Raw genomic sequence first — 20,146 nt, forward strand, 5'->3', positions numbered from 1 at the left:
AGAAGCACTGGGGAGCCACTTCAACCCAAACGTGAGGCAGCAGGAGAGGGGGCCCAGGCAGAGAGAACAGCCAACAAGAGGGGTGCTTCCACAGACAGGACGGGGGCCCCGGCAGACCAACGCTGACGACTCCTGGGACCAAGTCAACAGAGCAGCAGTCGTCATTGTGACTCACCCTCATACATCCATCCATCCATTGTCCAAACCGCTTATCCTACTGGGTCGCGGGGGGTCCGGAGCCTATCCTGGAAGGATATGGGCACGAGGCAGGGAATAACCCAGGACGGGGGGGCCAGCCCATTGCAAGGCACATTCACACACCATTCACACACACATGCACTCCTACGGCCAATTTAGCAAGAAAGAACATGCAAACTCCACACACATGTGACCCAGGCGGAGACTCAAACCGAAACGAGTCCCAGTGGTGGGAGGTAACAGTGCTAATCACTGCACCACCAAGCAGCCCCACCCTAATACATGATTTCAGATTTTTGATTTTAATCCCCTTTTCTTTTTTTGGCAACATATAAAGTGCTGTGAATGTCACTGTCAGATTGTCACATCATCCTCCAGTTGTCCCTTGTCACCCTGGATGCACATTGAGTGTTTGGTAAATATTTTATCTTGTAGTGTTCCTGATTTTTTCCTGTGTTTTAACTTGCAATTCTCAAATTTCATGACAGGCATCTGTTGGGACGATTAATTAAACCTGCTAACTCTGCACTTCAATTTCAAACTGTTGGTAACATGTGTACATATTTTTGTCTGATCTTTTCACCACCAGGTGGCGATATAGCAACTCCAGAGTTATTGATGGCTAGGACAAAAAAAACACAGTAACACAGAGGTGTAGCTAAAAATTCTGGGCCCCTGACAGAATGTCACCTTGCGCCCCTCTGTCGAATTTTACATACTGGGAGAGAGATTTGTTGAGCCATCTTCCAATCTATTCCAATCCAGCTTCATTTGAAAAGCACTTTAAACAACCTTATGGACCAAAGTGCTGCACAAAGGAATAAATAATAACATTCACACACTTAAAAACGAAGTAAAAGAAATTTAATAAGAACCAAAACATTAAATGTGAGTAATAGGCCATTAATAAAATTTTAAAAAATCAATTAATAAAGAAAAGGCGAAGATTAAAACAAAATTTACTATTAAAATTAACATCTCACAACGTGTCAAAGGTGAAGGAGAAGAGATGAGTTTTAAAAAGAGATTTAAAAACGGACAGAGAAGAGGCCTCTCTAATGTGAAAAGGCAAGTCATTCCACATTTTAGGATCTGCGACTGCAAAAGCTCGATCCCCTCTAAGCTCACGCTGAGTCTTAGGAACCGTCAGGAGCAGCTGATCAGCTGACCTGAGAGAGCGGGTGGGGGTGTAAGGGTGAAGCAGCTCACAGAGGTCAGGTGGAGCAAGACCACTGAGGGCTTTAAAAGCAAATAACAGAATTTTAAAATGAATCCTAAAATGTACGGGCAGCCAGTGGAGTGAGGCTAAAATAGGGGAGACATGCTCATATTTCCATGTGCGGCAGCATTTTGAACCCTCTGGAGGTGAACAATAGTGGAGCCTCTAACTCCAACATAGAGGGCGTTACAGTGGTCCAAACTAGTACCGACAAAAGAGTGGATTACTGTCTCAAAGTGCTGCCTAGAAAGAATTGGCTTTATTTTGGCCAACTGCCTCAATTGTAAAAAGTTTGACTTGACAACTGACCATATCTGAGTGTCAAACTTAAGGTTGGTGTCGACTTTAACCCCTAGGTGTTTGATATTTTTCCAAGGAACCTAAAATGGAGTGGAGGTCAGAGGAGTGGAGTTACCAAAAACCAACACTTCTGTCCATTACCTCCCCACTTCCTTGTTAGTTACAATATTTGTTCTGCATTACTGTACTGCTTTGGAGCCTTTTGATATTAAGGTGAATAACACAGTGAAAAAAGAGACAGATGCATTGACAGCAGTTGTGGCCACACTTTGGACTGGGAGTGTAAGAGCAAAGGAAACTGAATCCACTATGTTCTGTCCTGTAAATTTTTATTAAACAACACATGACACACATACGAGTCCTGTTTTAACTTTCAGGGCTGATGGTCTGCAGCCTGGCTTGTGATCTACAGTGCAGCGCAGGTGCAGTCACTGTGCTGAGCCCGGCATTATAGTAATGATGCAGCCTTTCACACTGACCAGTGAGAAATAACCTTGAAAATGACTGTGCTCTTTGTGGTTCTCCTTTTGGAAACATCTTACCACCAAGAAACAGACTAAACGTATCTTCTACTTATCAGTCATCAGAAATGTCATGCAGTAATCAGAGGTTAGACAGCAAAAATGACTTTTGTATTTTTATCTTTTGTCATTCTTTTATCCAGCGACTACTAATTCTCGTCGGGGTCTGGAGAGGGTGGGACCTGTCCCAGGAAGCACAGAGCACAGGCCTGCATGGGATGCCATTCCACACAGACAAAAACAATTAAGATGCTCAGATTTGCCTCACTGTGTGATTTTGACTGAAAGATGAACTAAGCACAGTCTTGTGTGTATAAAAATGCGTAGATTCATTTAACTTTAACAATGAGATTCAGCAACATGACCTTATAGTGTTAATGATCGGTATCTTACTGGTATTAACTGAATTATGCAAAATTCTACATTATTCTATATTATTGCACCCAAATTGTTCATACTGACTAAATGTAATTACTGACATCCTGGACATACTGCTTTTTAGGTTTGAATTTAAAATGTTAGTAGACAAATTCATGCTGTCAATAACATCTCACTTGCTCACCCCCTTTTAGATAAAAATACCCTTTGTGGTTTTTCTAGTGAAGCAGAGGGCCTGAGCTGAGGACCTGACGGTTGTGTGGTTTTCGCTCACTGAGACGAGAGACACAAACACCCTGCTCTCAGTCGGTCAGTCTTCCTGTAAAATGCGGCGGTGAGACTGCTAGTGGAAAATTACTGACTGCAGCATCAACAACACATTTAAACAGCAGCACAAACAAAATGTTCCACAAATGCAGGACATCTGTATGCTTACAGCACACATCAGACACGCTGACCCTCAGCACTGAGCTCCTCCAGGCTCTGTGCTCTCCCCCTTCTCTTCAGTCTCTACACAAATCACTGCTGCTCCAGTGAAGATCCTGAATTTTGCAGGTGATACTACTACGTTTGCCATCATAACTGAAGGCGATGAGTCTGCCTACAGACTGGAAGTCGTACAGCTGACTATCCAGTTATGAACTTACATTATCCCAAATGTCCACATGCTTAAACTCCTCTCATCATCAGGGAGGAGCGTCCCTTGGCACTGTAGAGTAGATGGATGAGATAACAAGGCTGTCATCAATTTTATGTGACTCCTCTCACCCCCCCAGCAGACTATGGAGGCCCGGGGCAGCTCCTTCAGTAAGAGACTCAGACACCCAGCGTGTGACAGAACGGTACCGCAGGTCATTGGGCCCCACAGCAGTCAGGCTTTATAATCTGCACTCTGCTCATTGAACTTTTCCTCTGTTCACTGTCTTCTGATACAGTTTCTATCTGCTGCTGATCTGCAATATTGTTCCTCCTTATTCACTGATGTGCAGTGTTGCATTGAGCCAGTGCATTATTCCCTGTGTGGCAGCTTCCTTTGGGAGGCTAATATCTTGCACATGAGCAATAATGTTACATGCAATAGGATTGTGTATAAGTTAAGGATTGTGCATAAGTTAATTTTAATATTCCTATAATATTCCTGTATGTAATATATTCTTATATTTTGTTTCTATTATTACCCTATATTTATAAATACATACATTTCTTTTACATTCATAATGATGTTGTTTGTTGTTTTGTGCCCCACTGCTCTTGTAACAAGCCTCAGTCTTGACTCTCCCTTTTAAGGTCTTGGCCTTAAATCACACTCGATATAGGTGGTGTCGTCCCCATCACCCTGACCAGGATACATGCTGTAAGATTAATGGATGGTGTTTATCTGTGTGATGAAAAAGAATGTGAATAAAACAAAAATGTACCATTATAAATGGGATCCCTAAGATATGTGGTGGTTTCAGATGTGGACTGATGAGAATTTTGTTCTGTTGTGAAAGGTGTACATTCTGTTCCATGTACAGGGTAGTGATATGTAGCAATCATGTGCTCCAGTCAAATGTCCAGCTGCATGAATAATAATGGTGGCTTGTTTGGATAAAATAACTTAGGCTGAATACTTCAAAGCGTGACCTGGGTGAGGTAGAGAGGAAACAGGGTCTTACAAGCAGCAGGTATTGTTCTCTCTGTGTGGTTTTTACTCTTTGCAAAGTGAGCCCAGCACAGTGCAGTCAGTGGGTCAGTCTTCCTGAGCTGCATCTAACCAGTGGAAACATCTGCAGCACTGCAGAGAAGCACTCAGCAGACAAACAAACCAAAACAGCTTACAGCTGTATGTCACTTTCGGACAGAGGTGGACAAAGTACACAACTTCACTACTTGAGTTAAGTATAGATGCTCCTCGTCAAATAATACTCAAAGCTTTTCAGTTGATTTTTTACTTCAGTTAAAGTACTGGAGTATTTGCATATAAAAATACTTAAGTATTCAAAAGTACATTATGTTTTAAATGCAAGACATTTTTCAGAACCTAATGACTCCTGAACACCCCACTGAATACACTGACTGGCTTGTACATCTTGTAGAATAAAAAGCTTGTGGAATATGATACAATGACGATAGAAACACAACTGGCATAACAAAAGTACAGCCATTGTCATTTTCATCTTATTTAACACCCCCCACCCCACTCACACAAAAGAGCATGGTAGTGTTCTTACAGAGCCGTAGCAGTGTGTGTGTGAGTGTGTGTGCATGTGTGTGTCTGTGTGTGTATGTTTGTGTGTGTGTGTATGTGTGTGCATGTGTGTTTGTGTGTCTGTGTGTGTATGTTTGTGTGTGTGTGTATGTGTTCGTGTGTGTGTGCATGTGTGTGTTTCTGTGTCTGTGTTTGTGTGTGTGTCTATGTGTGTGTATGTGTGTGTGTGTGTGTTTGTGAGTGTGTCTATGTGTGTGTATGTTTGTGAGCCAAGTAACAGGACAGGGAGCAAGAAACAAAACTCCTCTTTCTTAATTATCCACATCGTTATTAACGACACAGGTATATATACAGGTACATATACAGGTACATGTATATACTCAAAAATACATACAGTACAAAACATTAAATGAAAAACGTAATTTAAGAACACTTGAAATTTTCATTCAGTTTCTTTCATCTGTTTAATATAATCGATCAGTCCCTGTGCGTTTGCCCCAAACCATTCAGCATGGTACACAAGGGAGACAAGTAAGCATGTGTCACATCAAAGAACTGATTGCAGCAACTCAGCCTTTCCACAACATTAAAGCCGCTTATTCCCCCCCATGCCATGAAGAAATAATCTCTGTGGCTCCCCTCTCCCCCTCCCTCAGCCCCCAGTCTGGCTTGAACATTTGCACTTCCAGTAAAAATGCGCCCCAAACACACTGACACCAAACTCCGTAAAATCCTGTGATTCAGTCTCAGAAGCACTGGCTCCCCTGCCCTCCTTCTGAACATTATTAAAGCTACACCCTGAACACTCTGTGTGACTGACATGAATGAGAAGCATCTTTATTCATAATCTCTGTACCGGAGGTCAGAATACAGAGTGTCATTATTCCCATCTTTCTTCTGTCTCCTGGGTTTTGGCTTCTTAAGGTTCAGGGCAGCGTAATTCAGTGTGTCCTCGTCATGGCACTGTGGAGACAAAGATGGCAGAATTGGATAGATGAAATTGGTTTGCTATTACTTGTTTTCAGAAATAGCACTTAAAATGCTGATCCCAGGATGGAAATCAGTCTGAGGTTCATTTGTTTTACTGACGATTTGTAATTTGAAATATTTATTACATACTTGCTTGCGTGACCATTCCACTTTTGATATATCACTGTTCTTTTCATCTGTTTAAAATATATAACACATCAATATATTATTTAATTTCACGCGGTATCACAGTGGTCAGATAAAATTCCGAATTTTCAAGCAATCAACATCCTTTTTGTCTCAAAAATGAAAGTAAAAATGACTTCTGTCAATGTAAGTGCATGTTTGGATATGTGTTATTTGTTCTCATATATCATATATAATAAAATTGCTATAGAGGAGATCTTGGTAATAAAAGTTATTGATATGCAACTTATTGCAACATGTATATTTCAATAGATTTTGCAAAATATGAAAGATATAATACAAAAATGTAAATCTTACAGTACAAAAAGGTTTATATAAATAAGGTGAGATTTAATAATGGATTTTTAAACTGTATTACCTGCAAGAGTGGTTTTAATATGAAAATTTTACCTATCATAAAACAATTTTATATTTCTATAATTTGTTAAAAACTACATTTTGTCCTTCTTCTGAGTGCATAAAGCCAGGCAGCGTACCTGCACAGTGTGTACAGATCAGTTTACATCTTATACAAATGAGAGCAACGTTCAGAATAATGCTGCAAGATAAAACTATCAGCAAGCCAGAGTGAAGAGGATCCAGCAGCTTCTGAAAGCCTGTAACAAAGAGATAGATTTCAGCATAATGATATAGAGACACATTTCCCATTTGCTTACATTACATTAGTTAAAGATCAAATCTATAACACATTACAGCAGTTGTTTTGTAAGTAGTCCAATTTTGACATGAACTTTATTTGCATTTTAACAATTTCTATTAAGTCATATTTGAAATACTTATTAAATTAACATCTGTGTAATTAAATTTAAGCACTTAAATTAGAAAATGTATTACATTAAAATAAAAAATAAATGTCTTAATAGCAGAATAAGCTAAATAAAAGATATACTCTCCACACTGGGTGCTACCATCTATATCCAGCTGTGTGCCGTTCCCAAACAGCATCTCCCCACACTGGGTGTTACCATCTATGTCCAGCTGTGTGCCGTTCCCAAACAGCATCTCCCACACTGGGTGCTACCATCTATTTCCAGCTGTGTGCCGTTCTCAAACAGCATCTCCCACACTGGGTGCTACCATCTATATCCAGCTGTGTGCCGTTCCCAAACAGCATCTCCCCACACTGGGTGTTACCATTTATATCCAGCTGTGTGCCGTTCCCAAACAGCATCTCCCCTCACTGGGTGTTACCATTTATATCCAGCTGTGTGCCGTTCCCAAACAGCATCTCCCCACACTGGGTGTTACCATTTATATCCAGCTGTGTGCCGTTCCCAAACAGCATCTCCCCACACTGGGTGTTACCATTTATATCCAGCTGTGTGCCGTTCCCAAACAGCATCTCCCCTCACTGGGTGTTACCATCTATATCCAGCTGTGTGCCGTTCCCAAACAGCATCTCCCCACACTGGGTGTTACCATTTATATCCAGCTGTGTGCCGTTCCCAAACAGCATCTCCCCACACTGGGTGTTACCATTTATATCCAGCTGTGTGCCGTTCCAAAACAGCATCTCCCCACACTGGGTGTTACCATCTATATCCAGCTGTGTGCCGTTCCCAAACAGCATCTCCCACACTGGGTGTTACCATTTATATCCAGCTGTGTGCCGTTCCCAAACAGCATCTCCCCACACTGGGTGTTACCATCTATATCCAGCTATGTGCCGTTCCCAAACAGCATCTCCCCTCACTGGGTGTTACCATCTATATCCGGCTGTGTGCCGTTCCCAAACAGCATCTCCCCACACATGGCCATGGCGCAGTAGTAAGTCCCAGCATCGGAGAGGCTGAGGTTCCCCTTGGGGAGGCCGTAGACGCAGCTCCGTGTAGGAGATTCAGCCTCAGGGCTCTTCTCACACTCATCACTGCTGTTTCCGTGGCTGTAAATGACTCCAGGAAGGGATTCTCCTGATCCATGTCTGAACCAGTAAACACTGTGTTCTCCTGCACAGCTCCCAGTCTCTATCGTACACTGCAGGCTCACAGAGTCTCCTGGCTGCAATGTGTCAGACACAGGCTGCTGTACCACAGTCCTGCTGTTGGAGTCTTTACCTGAAAAGCAAAATAGTCATGATGACAGCCCTTTGAGAATAACAATGGAAAATACAGATCCTCAAAAATTGTTCTTACAGATTTTTGGGAACTGAATCGATGTTCTTCTAGCCATCCAAGAAATCAGTAACTTCTTGGAGAACAGCTGACATTCTTCTCTCTTTTTATTGTATTACTGCTTATTAGTATATATCAGGTAACACTATACATTAACTGCACCTACATAATACCTAAATAAAAATTATATGATAATAACAAACATTATAATTATATAATGTCTTGTATTAATGTATGAAGGTAGATGAATATAATTAATTTCAATTCAAAGAAATGAAGTGTGTAAAGTGTACTTTATATTTTCATGATTTTCGTGACTTTACATTTGGTTTATGTTGCCCCTTTTCCACAGGAAGGTATTTATTGTTTTTGCATATTTAGTTCTTGATGTGTTTTGGTATTTTTGAGCATTTTGCTGTAGTACCTGCATGATTTAATTCAAGAGCCGAAGAACTGTTTGCCCATTACTAGTTTGTCTATCTTTTAACATTAAAGAAAAAGTATACATAGTAAAAGGAATTATTTGGTTTGGTAGTTGCTCCTATTTATTTTCTTATGCGCACAAAAGTAAGTTTTTCCGTTCAACCATAGCACTACAGCGAAAAGCAAAACGTCATGGCAAATGCAATTATGCTTCATTCCAATACACATTGCTAATTTTTCATTATTATTACATTTAGTCAGCATAATATCTTCAAAGGTTTCATGATTTAATTTGCAATCTTCTGGCCTGAAATCTTTTCCTGCTACACTGAAGACTCTCTCAGCCTGTGCAGAGAAAGCTGCAGCCAAAGGGTTGGCATCCTCTGATAAACATGGTTGGCTCAGGTATCGGTGACATTATGTGAAGCTTTCATGGCAGGAATAGGGACTAGTTTGACTTTTGATGCAGGAAAAGTGTTTGGGACGTTTCTTAGGTTAGAAACTGCAGTCACTGCAGCCAACACTGACTTCTAAGGAGAGACACTCAGCTCTTCCTATGAGCAGATCCACCATGGTGCACAAAATGACAGTTTAATTATTATTTTAGGTGACACTTCAAATGTTGCATTATTTCATTCTGAACAAAACGACATTTTTATAACAATGATGTATAACAATGTTAATGTGTTTATGTATAATTCATATTTCAATTAAAGTTCATATTTTAGTTAAAAGCTACACCTACAGTACATATATGAACTTGAATTTGAATCCAAACCCTTCTTCGTTCTTCTTCTTTAAATTCAAATATAAATTTCAATGCCACAACCTGTTTTCAACCACAATTCAAATGTAATTCAGATTAACAAAATGAACTGAAATTGAAGTTCATATACGTATTCAAAATTCTGAATTTTAGGATACGTATTTGAGAATTTCATTCTCAAATCAGTTCTGAATGGTGCACATCCCTAGTTCATATGTTAAATTATGCATTTTTTTTCAGAGTGAATACACACTGACTGCTCAGATAAATAACGTCAAAAAATAATTTTCTTTCGTTGCTTAAGATTTTTGCACAGTCCTATACTGTATATAGCAACTCAAACATTTTTTTATGTTATTTGTTTTAAAGAGGCTGCAATGTGTAACATTAACATCTGTATAAAGAGAAGGTTAGGCGTTTTGGCTGACAGCAAGCAAAATGCAACAAATTGTATAATAATAATAATAATAATAATAATAATAATAATAATAATAATAATAATGAATGATTTTTGTTTGATGTTTAGAAAAACATTTATGGAACAAAGCAGACAATAAGGTATCTTTGCAAATTTTATATCGACAAACAACTAAACTGTCAAAATTATTTTGCAGGGAACAATCTTACTGACATTATAATAAATCAAATATGAAAATAGCTGGAATCTCATTTACCTGTGGTTATGACAAAGGTTCCATTCCCAAAGGTGACCTCATGAAGAAACACAGCAGCACAATAATACACTGCAGAATCTGACGGCTCCACGTTAGAAATAGTGAGGTTAAAACTCCCCTCTGCATTCAGTAAGGAGTAACGTTTTATGCTTTTATATTCCTTGTAAAATTCACCAGGTACGTAGCGAAATGCTTTCGCCATGGGCTGGGGCTTCCGACCAGCAGCTTGCTTAAACCAAGTAACAAACGTTATTTCTCCTTGACAGAAGCATGTCAGGGTCACACTGTCTCCAAGCTGAACCCTCGTCAGGTGACTGGGCTGAACAACATCTGTAGTCAGTGCAGTGTCTGCAAAAACAGAAAAACAAAAAAATCATAATCAAATAAGACATATAATAGTAATCTAAATAACTATTAACTATGATGAAGATTAAATGGCCAAATTCCACTGATCACATCATATAGATAAATGAAAATATTAAAATCCAAAAATAATTTATATTTTAGGGCCTTACTAATGAAAATGAGAAGACCAAAGAGTCTGAACATCTTTGTGGTTCCACTGTTTAGAATAAACTGCTCTGCTGCTAAGTGAGAGATCATGGTCGTGGTCGGGATGAAAGGGCAGGAAACAGAGAGGAAACAGAGAGACACACATCAGGCTGATCTAATTGGCTGTTCACATGGGAATTTAAGTAATAGTGAAAAAGCATTTTAATGTGCACTTACATGACGTTTATTAATTTACTCCTTAACATCCAGTTAAAATGAGAACAATTAGATAAACAGGAGCAGATTGTAGCTTTACTGCTTACATTTATATTCACACATTTGCATTTAAAAACAAGCATTTTAAATGATGTACATGATAGTAAATAGTGAATCAGTTTATTTGCCACTCTACACATTACATTGGCGCCCATTATAAGGAACTGTACAGCGACATTGCAGTTCCTCAGTTGCTTTGATGCATTTCTGGAATCACCCTTAACATCTGCAAAACTGTAAGTGCATTTCCCAAAACAATTCGTGCAAACAGCACCACACAGATGGACTGTCTACAAAAAAGTCATAGAGGCCACCTGCAGCCCGAATACCACACCGTAAGGCTGTATGTTAGGATGCTCTCTATGGCAGAGCGTTAGGAGGCCACCAGCAGCCCGAATACCACACCGTAAGGCCATATGTTAGCATGCTATCTATGGCAGAGCGGTAGGAGGCCACCAGCAGCCCGCATACCACACCGTAAGGCCGTATGTTAGCATGCTATCTATGGCAGAGCGGTAGGAGGCCACCAGCAGCCCGCATACCACACCGTAAGGCCGTATGTTAGCATGCTATCTATGGCAGAGCGGTAGGAGGCCACCAGCAGCCCGCATACCACACCGTAAGGCCGTATGTTAGGATGCTCTCTATGGCAGAGCGGTAAGAGGCCACCAGCAGCCCGTATACCACACCGTAAGGCCGTATGTTAGGATGCTCTCTATGGCAGAGCAGTAGGAGGCCACCAGCAGCCCGCATACCACACCGTAAGGCCGTATGTTAGGATGCTCTCTATGGCAGAGCGGTAGGAGGCCACCAGCAGCCCGCATACCACACCGTAAGGCATGATGTTAGGATGCTCTCTATGGCAGAGCAGTTGGAGGTCCCGATCGAGAAATCCGACAAGTTACCCCGATAAGCCAGTAACCCCGCTTCATAGAACAGGCCACAGGACTGGTTTTGGTGAGATAGTCCGAGTAGTAGGAAGAAATCAGAATGGAGACTGAGTGTGGGTCTAACAGGTGAGCAGATGTAGCACAGAATGTAGAGCCCACTGGTGGAGTGTCTGAGCATGACTGAATGTATGGTTTGGGTCTGATGGTCTGAATAGTTGGTAGAAATAGGCACCTTCCTACCTGATGTGGTAGGTCTAGATAAGGGGTCACCAACATGGTGCCCCAAGGATGCCCCCAATGACCACATGAGTTGCCCGTGGACCTGTTCTACAAAATAGCACAACTCACCAGCGAACATCATCTAAAATGTAATTTCATCCTGTTTCTAATCTATCACATTTGTATTTATATAGATTTGAAATTGAATATAAAAAAAGCATTTAAAACATGTTTATCATACATGAAGTTTAGACATGTTTAGGAGGGCGTTTCAAACTGATATCAAACTTCGTATGGCTCAGTACCTGTGAAGTAGCTCTCCGTTTTAAAAAGGTTGGTGACCCCTGGTCTAGATCTTGCAAGTTTGTTTGTACTGGCTGTGTGAACATACTGTAGCACTGTTAAAAATATGCAACACAGCCTGAGTTGGGGATCTGCTGTATGCATCAGTAATATAATGCTTTGTCTTTCTCTAGGCTGTTCATTAAGACATAAAGCCTGAAGGTTTTCTGAATGGCATTAATGAAATTGAGCACTGCCCCCACCTGCTGGCCAATTTATTAAAACATTGAAATCGCTGTCTGCACAGGCTGACGTGTCATTTAAGTCTGATAATTTTCTATGAGTCAAACGGCAAGAAAATGACAAGAAGTTAAAAACATGGAGTTAGATGAAGGAGAAAAGATTACAAATTTGAAGATTATGAAATCAGGACATGTCAGCTAAGTCAGCCAAGGTGGGTCTTAAACATATGGACGGAAGTATGAGCGCTAAACTTAAACGGGTTCACTTGTAACCGCTGCCACCAAATTTCGTTAAATTGCTGGGGAGGTCCAGATACATGAGACAGGAATAGAAGGATTATTCTTTATTAATATACAGACGAGGGTTACAACCCTCTCTAGGGCAATAGAAGGGGATACCTGCCACGGGACATTCTAAAGCGCTTAATGTGAAAATGCGTAAGCAACTTAATGTATCAAAACAGCCACCACAAATCACCAAATTTCTCGCGAATGTATCTGGCCATAAAGACTTACCTGACAAGAAATCAAAACCGAAATGCTACGAATATGGACTTTAAACCTTTTCTTTATGGGCGTCAATGGAGGGGAAAACGCTTGACGTAAGATGAAGTCCATATTCCTAGCATTTCGGTTTTGATTTCTTCCCTGACATGGGTGACGGGTACACCACGTTCCCAAAGCCACGTTAGCCTCGAGCGAACTGCCCGGAGAAACCGCTCACACCAGCGCTGCAACCCGATCTCCTCCCCTTTTAAACACACATTTCTATGGCGTTAAATTAGTACCAAAAGTCGTGCGCATAAAAACCACGCGCGCATGCGCTCGCGAACAGAAAATCCATGCTCTCTACGCGCTCGCGATTGCACAGCACTCACTCACTCGCTCGGCGTTAAATTAGTGCCAAAAGTAGAACCACGCGCGTGTGTGTGCTCCAGTGCTGAAAACCCATCCCCTCTACGCGCTCGCGTCTGCACAGCACTCGCTCGCTCGAATTTCCCACTTCGGCTTACCATATATAAAAGAATGGGCCAATGTACGATAAATTGCATTGTGAATAACATTTATTAATACAACATCACACAGTCAAGTTAATAAATTCAAATCCTGGGAAGAGCGCTCGTCAGATATTAGTTCTCGGGTTAGTGTTAGCAGACTATAGGCGAAACCACCTTAAGTGCTATCTGTTAATGTTTATTAAATTAGCATTAAAATGGAGAGGTTTTTAATATCTTTTGTCCTTGTAGCTACTAAATACACTCATTATTAAAGCCATAAAGCTGTCTGCCTGCTACATTGGAATCTCCACTGAGTAAGTGTTTTTGATGGATTTTATTTAACTTTATTTGACTCTGGTCCTTAGATCTAATGTCATACTTATTCATAAAAACATAAGAACATAAGAACTATACAAACGAGAGGAGGCCATTCGGCCCATCAAGCTCGCTTGGGGAGAATTAAACTAATAGCTCAGAGTCGTTAAAATCTTATCTAGCTCTGATTTAAAGGAACCCAAGGATTCAGCTTGCACTACATTAACAGGAAGGCTATTCCATACTCTGACTACACGCTGTGTAAAGAAGTGCTTCCTTAAATCCAGCTTGAAATGTTCTCCCGCTAATTTCCACCTATGGCCACGAGTTCGTGTATTTAAACTAATGCTGAAGTAACTATTTGGTTGAACAGCATCCAAACCTGTTAGAATCTTATATACCTGGATCATGTCCCCCCTCAGTCTCCTTTGCTTGAGACTGAACAGATTTAGCTCAAATAACCGTTCCTCGTATGACATTCCTCTAAGACCAGGAATCATTTTTGTGGCCCTACGCTGCACCTTTTCTAAGGCCACTGTTAAGTTATATGTCCTCATCAGTCACAATGTTTTTACATTGTCTGTTTGTATTATTTTCTGTTGAACTGTACGACGTAGGGTACTAAAAATGACATGGACTTATATATATATATATATATTTGGTTTTGTGATCACGATGTTAGTGTGCAAGTCTATTACCTACAGTACGATCCTGAGTTAATTGACGTTCCTGTTTGAGTTGGCGGGATAAGACAATTGTGTCCTACATCAACGTTGATACTGTGTGTGGTGGCAAGGAGGAGAAAACAAAGAATTAAAGAAAACCATCGTTTATATTTTTTTTCCAATTGATCCTCTGTGTGATATTTTCTTTTGGTATGGAAAACAGAGCTGAAAACGCAACAGGTTATGGGCCCAGGCGTGACACCGGAGGAAGATGGCACAGGTTAGTTTTCGATGGGGATGAAAATAATTACGAACTTTGGGAAGTAAAATTTCTCGGTCACCTGAGAATAATGGGCTTAAAGGACACGATCCTGTCCACCGCTGATCCAGATGCAGAAAAGAACGCCGAATGTTACGCAGAGTTAATCCAACTACTAGACGATAGAAGCCTATCGCTAGTGATGAGAGAGGCGGTAGATGATGGCAGAAATGCTTTACAAATACTACGAAGTCATTACGCTAGTCAGGGTAAACCCCGAATTATTTCCCTGTATACAGAACTAACCTCATTACAAAAAGAGCCAGAAGAATCTGTAACAGACTATATCATCCGAGCTGAAAAGGCAGTAATATCCCTGCGAAACGCGAAGGAAATAATTAGCGACGGGCTTATAATAGCCATGATTCTGAAGGGCCTCCCGGAATCGTACAAACCCTTCGCTATTCATACGACGCAGAGCAGCGAGGAATTAACACTTACTCAATTCAAAAGTAAACTAAGAAGCTACGAAGAGACAGAAAAGTTCGGCATAAAAACTAAATCAGATAATGTAATGAAAGTGGACGTATCATCTATAACCTGCTACGGATGTGGGAATCGCGGTCATATTGCGAGAGAGTGCCGCCAAAAAGGAACCAGTAAATGGTGCAGCTACCATAGAAGCTCAACGCACAACGACGAGACATGCCGAAGAAAAACCAAGTACAAAGACAACGCGAAACAAACTGCGGAGAGACAAGAGGACCACAAGGACAAACAAACATTGAGAAAACAAAGAATTAAAGAAAACCATCGTTTATATTTTTTTTCCAATTGATCCTCTGTGTGATATTTTCTTTTGGTATGGAAAACAGAGCTGAAAACGCAACAGCCACAATGTCCTTTTTAAGATATGGTGACCAAACCTGCACACAATATTCTAGGTGAGGTCTCACCAAGCAATTGTATAATCTTAGCATTACCTCCCTTGACTTAAACTCCACACACCTGGAGATATACCCCAACATCCTATTGGCCTTTTTTATTGCTTCCCCACACTGGCGAGAATGGGACATGGAAGCATCAACATACACACCAAGGTCTTTCTCATGATCAGCTACCTTTATTTCAGTGACACCCATGAAATACCTGTACTTTATATTTCTGCTCCCTAGATGGAGTACCTTACATTTATCAACGTTAAATTTCATCTGCCAGGTATCGGCCCAGTCACTAATTAAATCAAGATCCCGCTGTAGCTGCTGAGCCACTAATCTGCTACACCACCCACCTTGGTGTCATCTGCAAATTTCACCAGTTTACTGTATATATTGGTATCCATATCATTTATGTAAATTAGGAACAATAGTGGTCCTAAAATCGAACCCTGCGGTACCCCACTATGAACGCAAGCCCACTGTGACATTGTGCCTCTTATAACTACTCGCTGTTTCCTATCTGTTAACCAGTTATCAATCCAGGTCGCTACGGTACCTAAAATACCTGTCGCTTTGAGTTTAAGTAGGAGCCTCTTGTGGGGGACAACATCAAAAGCCTTTTGGAAATCTAAGTAGATGACATCATAGGCCTTCTTATCATCAACTTCCTGAGTAGCTTCCTCAAAAAACTCCAACAGATTTGTTAAACAGGATCTACCTCTCCTAAATCCATGCTGGCTATCCCGCAAAATGTTATTGGAGTCCAGGTAATCTACCATTTTCTCTTTGATTATAGCCTCCATAACTTTACCAGTTATACAAGTTAGACTGATTGGCCTATAGTTAGACAAATTACTTCTATCCCCTTTTTTGAAAATAGGCGTTATGAAGGCGTGCTTCCAATCAGAAGGTACCACACCTTCAGATAAGGATTTTTGAAACAGTAAAGTTAACGGTCGGCAAATAATATCCCTCATCTCTTTTAACACTATAGGTAAGATGCCATCAGGACCCTGTGATTTATTTATTTTGAGCTTAGCTAGGCTTTGCAAAACATCTGCTTCAGTTATATATATATTAGCTATAGACAATGCTGGATAGGTAATAACTGGTAAATTACTAAGGTCCTCAACAGTGAATACCCGTGCAAAACTATCATTGAACTCATTTACTATATCAATGTCGTTTACTATTATAAGACCCTTACTATCCTGCAGATTAGTAATTTCAGGTTTTAGAGCTCTTTTAGAGTTAAAATACTGGAAGAAACTTTTAACGTCATCCTTAGCTTCCAATGCAACCATCCTTTCGACATTTCTTTTAGCTCGTCTAATATCATTTTTTAACTCAGCCTGTAGACTTAGATATTCCTGCTTAATTCTGTCATCATCAGTTATTTTCCATTGCTGGAACAAAGCCCTTTTCCTCCTTACTTTATGCTTTATTTCCCTAGTAAACCACCTAGGTTGCAATTTCCTAGATTTATTCTTGCTGGAAACAGGTATGAAGTCCTCTTGCACTTGCAATAATGTGCTTTTAAAAAATTCCCAGGCCTCTTCAACAGTTTTGTTATTTAACTCCATCCAGTTCACAGTTTCTAGTTTTAGTCTCATACACTTAAAGTCAGCCTTCCTAACATTATATATTTTTGATTTGGACTTAGCTCTTCGAACACTAAACTTAACCTCAAATTTGACCATGTTATGATCGCTACTGTCAAGTGGTTCTAAAATGTCTAATTTACCAATCCTGTCCTGGTTATTAGAGAGAACAAGATCAAGAATGGCATCTCCCCTGGTAGGGGTGTTAAACTGAGTAAAAAAACAATCCTGTACTAATTCCACCATCTCCAGTTCATTTTCTGAAGAGCCAGTGACAATGTCCCACTGCATTCCTGGTAGATTAAAATCACCCATAACTACCACATCATTTTTATTGCTCATAGTCCTAATATCACTGTATAACAATCTGCTTTCCTCAGCAGCTATATTAGGTGTTCTGTAACAAACACCGACAATTAGGCTATTTGAGTTTTTAGCATCTAATTTTACCCATATTGCTTCCGTAGTTTTATTTATATCAGTAAGTTCCCTTGCCTGCAAGTTTTCCTTTACATATACTGCAACACCACCTCCCTTTTTTCCTATACGATCCTTACGGAACAACGTGTAACCATCCATATTATATTCTTGTCCATCCTTTTCACTCAACCACGTTTCAGTTATTCCTATAATATCATAAGAGTCTGATGAGATAAAAGCCTCTAAATCATGAATTTTATTTTATTATTTTATTTTACTTCTGGCGTTTAAATACAGACAACAAAGGGTAGGCCTATTACGGTGCCCACTTACAATATGATTATTTGGGGCTTTCCGTTTCCCCCCACTGACATAGTTAACTAACCTCCCTGCCCCCCCAGTCCCTAGTTTAAACATTCCTCAACTACTCTACACATACGCCTCCCCAATACACTGGTTCCCCTCTGGTTCAGGTGCAACCCATCCGGCTTGTACAGGTCCCACCTGTTCCAGAAGGTCCTCCAATGCCCCATAAACCTAAACCCCTCTTTCCTACACCATCCTTTTAGCCACGCATTTAATTTCCTTATCTCAGCTAACTTAGCCTGACTTGCACGTGGCACGGGGAGTATTTCGGAGAATACCACCGTGGACGTTCTGCTTCTAAGCTTATTGGCGACTTCTATAAATTTATCCTGCAGAACAGCCCTTCTACCCTTGCCTATGTCGTTGGTGCCAACATGCACCACGACAACTGGATCCACCCCAGCTGGGGCCAAAAGCTTATCCACACGATCTGGAAGGTCTCCTACCTGGGCACCAGGCAGGCAAGACACCGTACGGGACCCTCTATCATGCGTGCACACATAACTGTCTACTCCCCTAATAATGGAATCCCCCACTACCACAACCTCCCTCTTCCTGGGGGGAGGGGGCTCCTCAGTGCCCAAGGGCCCACCTGCCTCCCCAGTCCGTTCCGGCTCTAAAGCTGGAAGAACCTGAAACCTGTTTGACACAGTCACCTCAGGTGATGCCGCCTCTGCAACGTGTGTACGCCCCTTCCTGCGTCTACGACCTACGGTCACCCAGCTCTCACGACCTCTCTGCTCTTCATTCTCCCCCTTCCCGGCTAGTGGCGTACACACCTTCTCCCTAAAAGGCGTATTAACTTGCTCCTCTAACTCACTGTTGCATTGGATGAGAGCCAGTTGCTCCTCAAGGTCGCAAACCTTGACCATGAGCGAGTCCACTAGCTTACATCGCTCGCAGATGAAGTCCGACTGGACACTAACGTCCAGAAGGGCAAACATGTTGCAAACGCAACACTGAGCCGGCCCCATAATTAACTAACTCACTATGACCCCGTACTCCCAGCCCAGTAAATTTATATAGCGTATTTAACTTTAAAGATTAATTAGCGTACCGTTAAATGCAATAAAGTGCCGAGTACACTAAAATAAGTTACTTGGGTTGAAACGGAACTTAATTATTATTTTTATTTAAAATTTTAAATCCAATAAATTTACTACTACTTACCAAAAGAACTTCTGCCTGAACCAAGTATGAACTAAAAACAAAACGAAATCGAAGTTGCTCTTGGGAGGTCGAAAAACCACAAAAACCCCCTCACAGCAGGCTACTGCCAGAGCGGGGAAAAAAGTAGAAAATGTCCTCCCGGCCCCGACTGGCGACCGAGCAAAGCTCAGGAGCAACTGTCCTTTTCTGGCGCTGAGTAACGTTACCGACGTTAGATATTATTAGCTATTTCGCCCCGCCGGTGTTTTTTACGGAGTTAAACGCGAACAGAAAACGCAGCTCACTGCCCGTAACAATCGCGCTGTTAATAAACAGACAGAACAGACAAGCACTCACGCCGACCAAAATAAGAACAATAAATAGAAATAACACAGCCACCCACTAAACAATTAAAGCACACAAACACTCAGAAAATACGTTCCAAACACCCCAAAAACAATCACAAACAATCCCAAAACAATCGCTGCAGCTTCACTTATATTGTTTGTGAAAAGGTTTACCACGGTCAAACAGAGCAGCCACTACATCATCATACATGAACAAGCACCTCACAAAACAAAAACATTTCATTTTCATAATTAAAACTTTTGAATGGTAGGCCTAGTGTGTGGATCAGAGACTAGATCTTGACACCTCAATAACTATAATTTGTTCTGGGAACAGCTCAGATACCACCTTCTCGAAAGTCTTCTGCATAAAATAGAAATGGGATTCAGCGCGACTCCACTAAATTTGGATTACCTGGAGTTCCTTTGTCATCAGGAGCTGTATCTTCTGCAGGTCCTGTCTAATCACATTGAAGTACCTCCTGCTATCACCCTGGCTTTGCAAGAGCTCTTTGACCTTGTGAGGGCACATCTGGAACGTCCAGCCCCATGTGTCACACAGGAAGTCGCTGTCACCAATAGACGACCCAAGATTTTGATTGAAGAACAACGTTTGAAAGAAATGTTCCATACTCAACTTCCTGTGCCTTGCATAGCCACACTGATGGGTGTTTCAAGAAGAACAATCTTAAGAAGAATGAAAGAGTATGAGCTCTGTGTTAGGGACACA

The 20,146-nt window shown here is 41.0% G+C and overlaps 1 protein-coding gene across 2 annotated transcripts; it reads right to left on the reverse strand.

Annotated features, from left to right (window-relative positions):
• Positions 1 to 4,770: 4,770 nt before the first annotated feature.
• On the reverse strand, positions 4,771 to 19,924 carry LOC125748329 (uncharacterized). Of its 2 annotated transcripts, XM_049024351.1 has the most exons (7): positions 12,140 to 12,199; positions 10,473 to 10,541; positions 9,958 to 10,305; positions 7,687 to 8,037; positions 6,460 to 6,579; positions 5,927 to 5,973; positions 4,771 to 5,770 (listed from the first exon to the last, which is right to left on the reverse strand). In XM_049024351.1, the coding sequence occupies exons 2-7, from the start codon at positions 10,504 to 10,506 to the stop codon at positions 5,645 to 5,647; spliced, it is 1,026 nt and encodes a 341-aa protein (XP_048880308.1). In that variant the 5' UTR covers positions 10,507 to 10,541; positions 12,140 to 12,199; the 3' UTR covers positions 4,771 to 5,644. The 2 variants fall into 2 exon arrangements, with proteins under 2 accessions (XP_048880308.1, XP_048880309.1); XM_049024352.1 differs by lacking the exons at positions 10,473 to 10,541; positions 12,140 to 12,199 and adding an exon at positions 19,832 to 19,924.
• Between the last annotated feature and the right edge of the window lie 222 nt (positions 19,925 to 20,146).

This window comes from Brienomyrus brachyistius, chromosome 9 (assembly GCF_023856365.1).
Source record: "Brienomyrus brachyistius isolate T26 chromosome 9, BBRACH_0.4, whole genome shotgun sequence".
In the NCBI taxonomy this organism is placed as follows: domain Eukaryota; kingdom Metazoa; phylum Chordata; class Actinopteri; order Osteoglossiformes; family Mormyridae; genus Brienomyrus; species Brienomyrus brachyistius.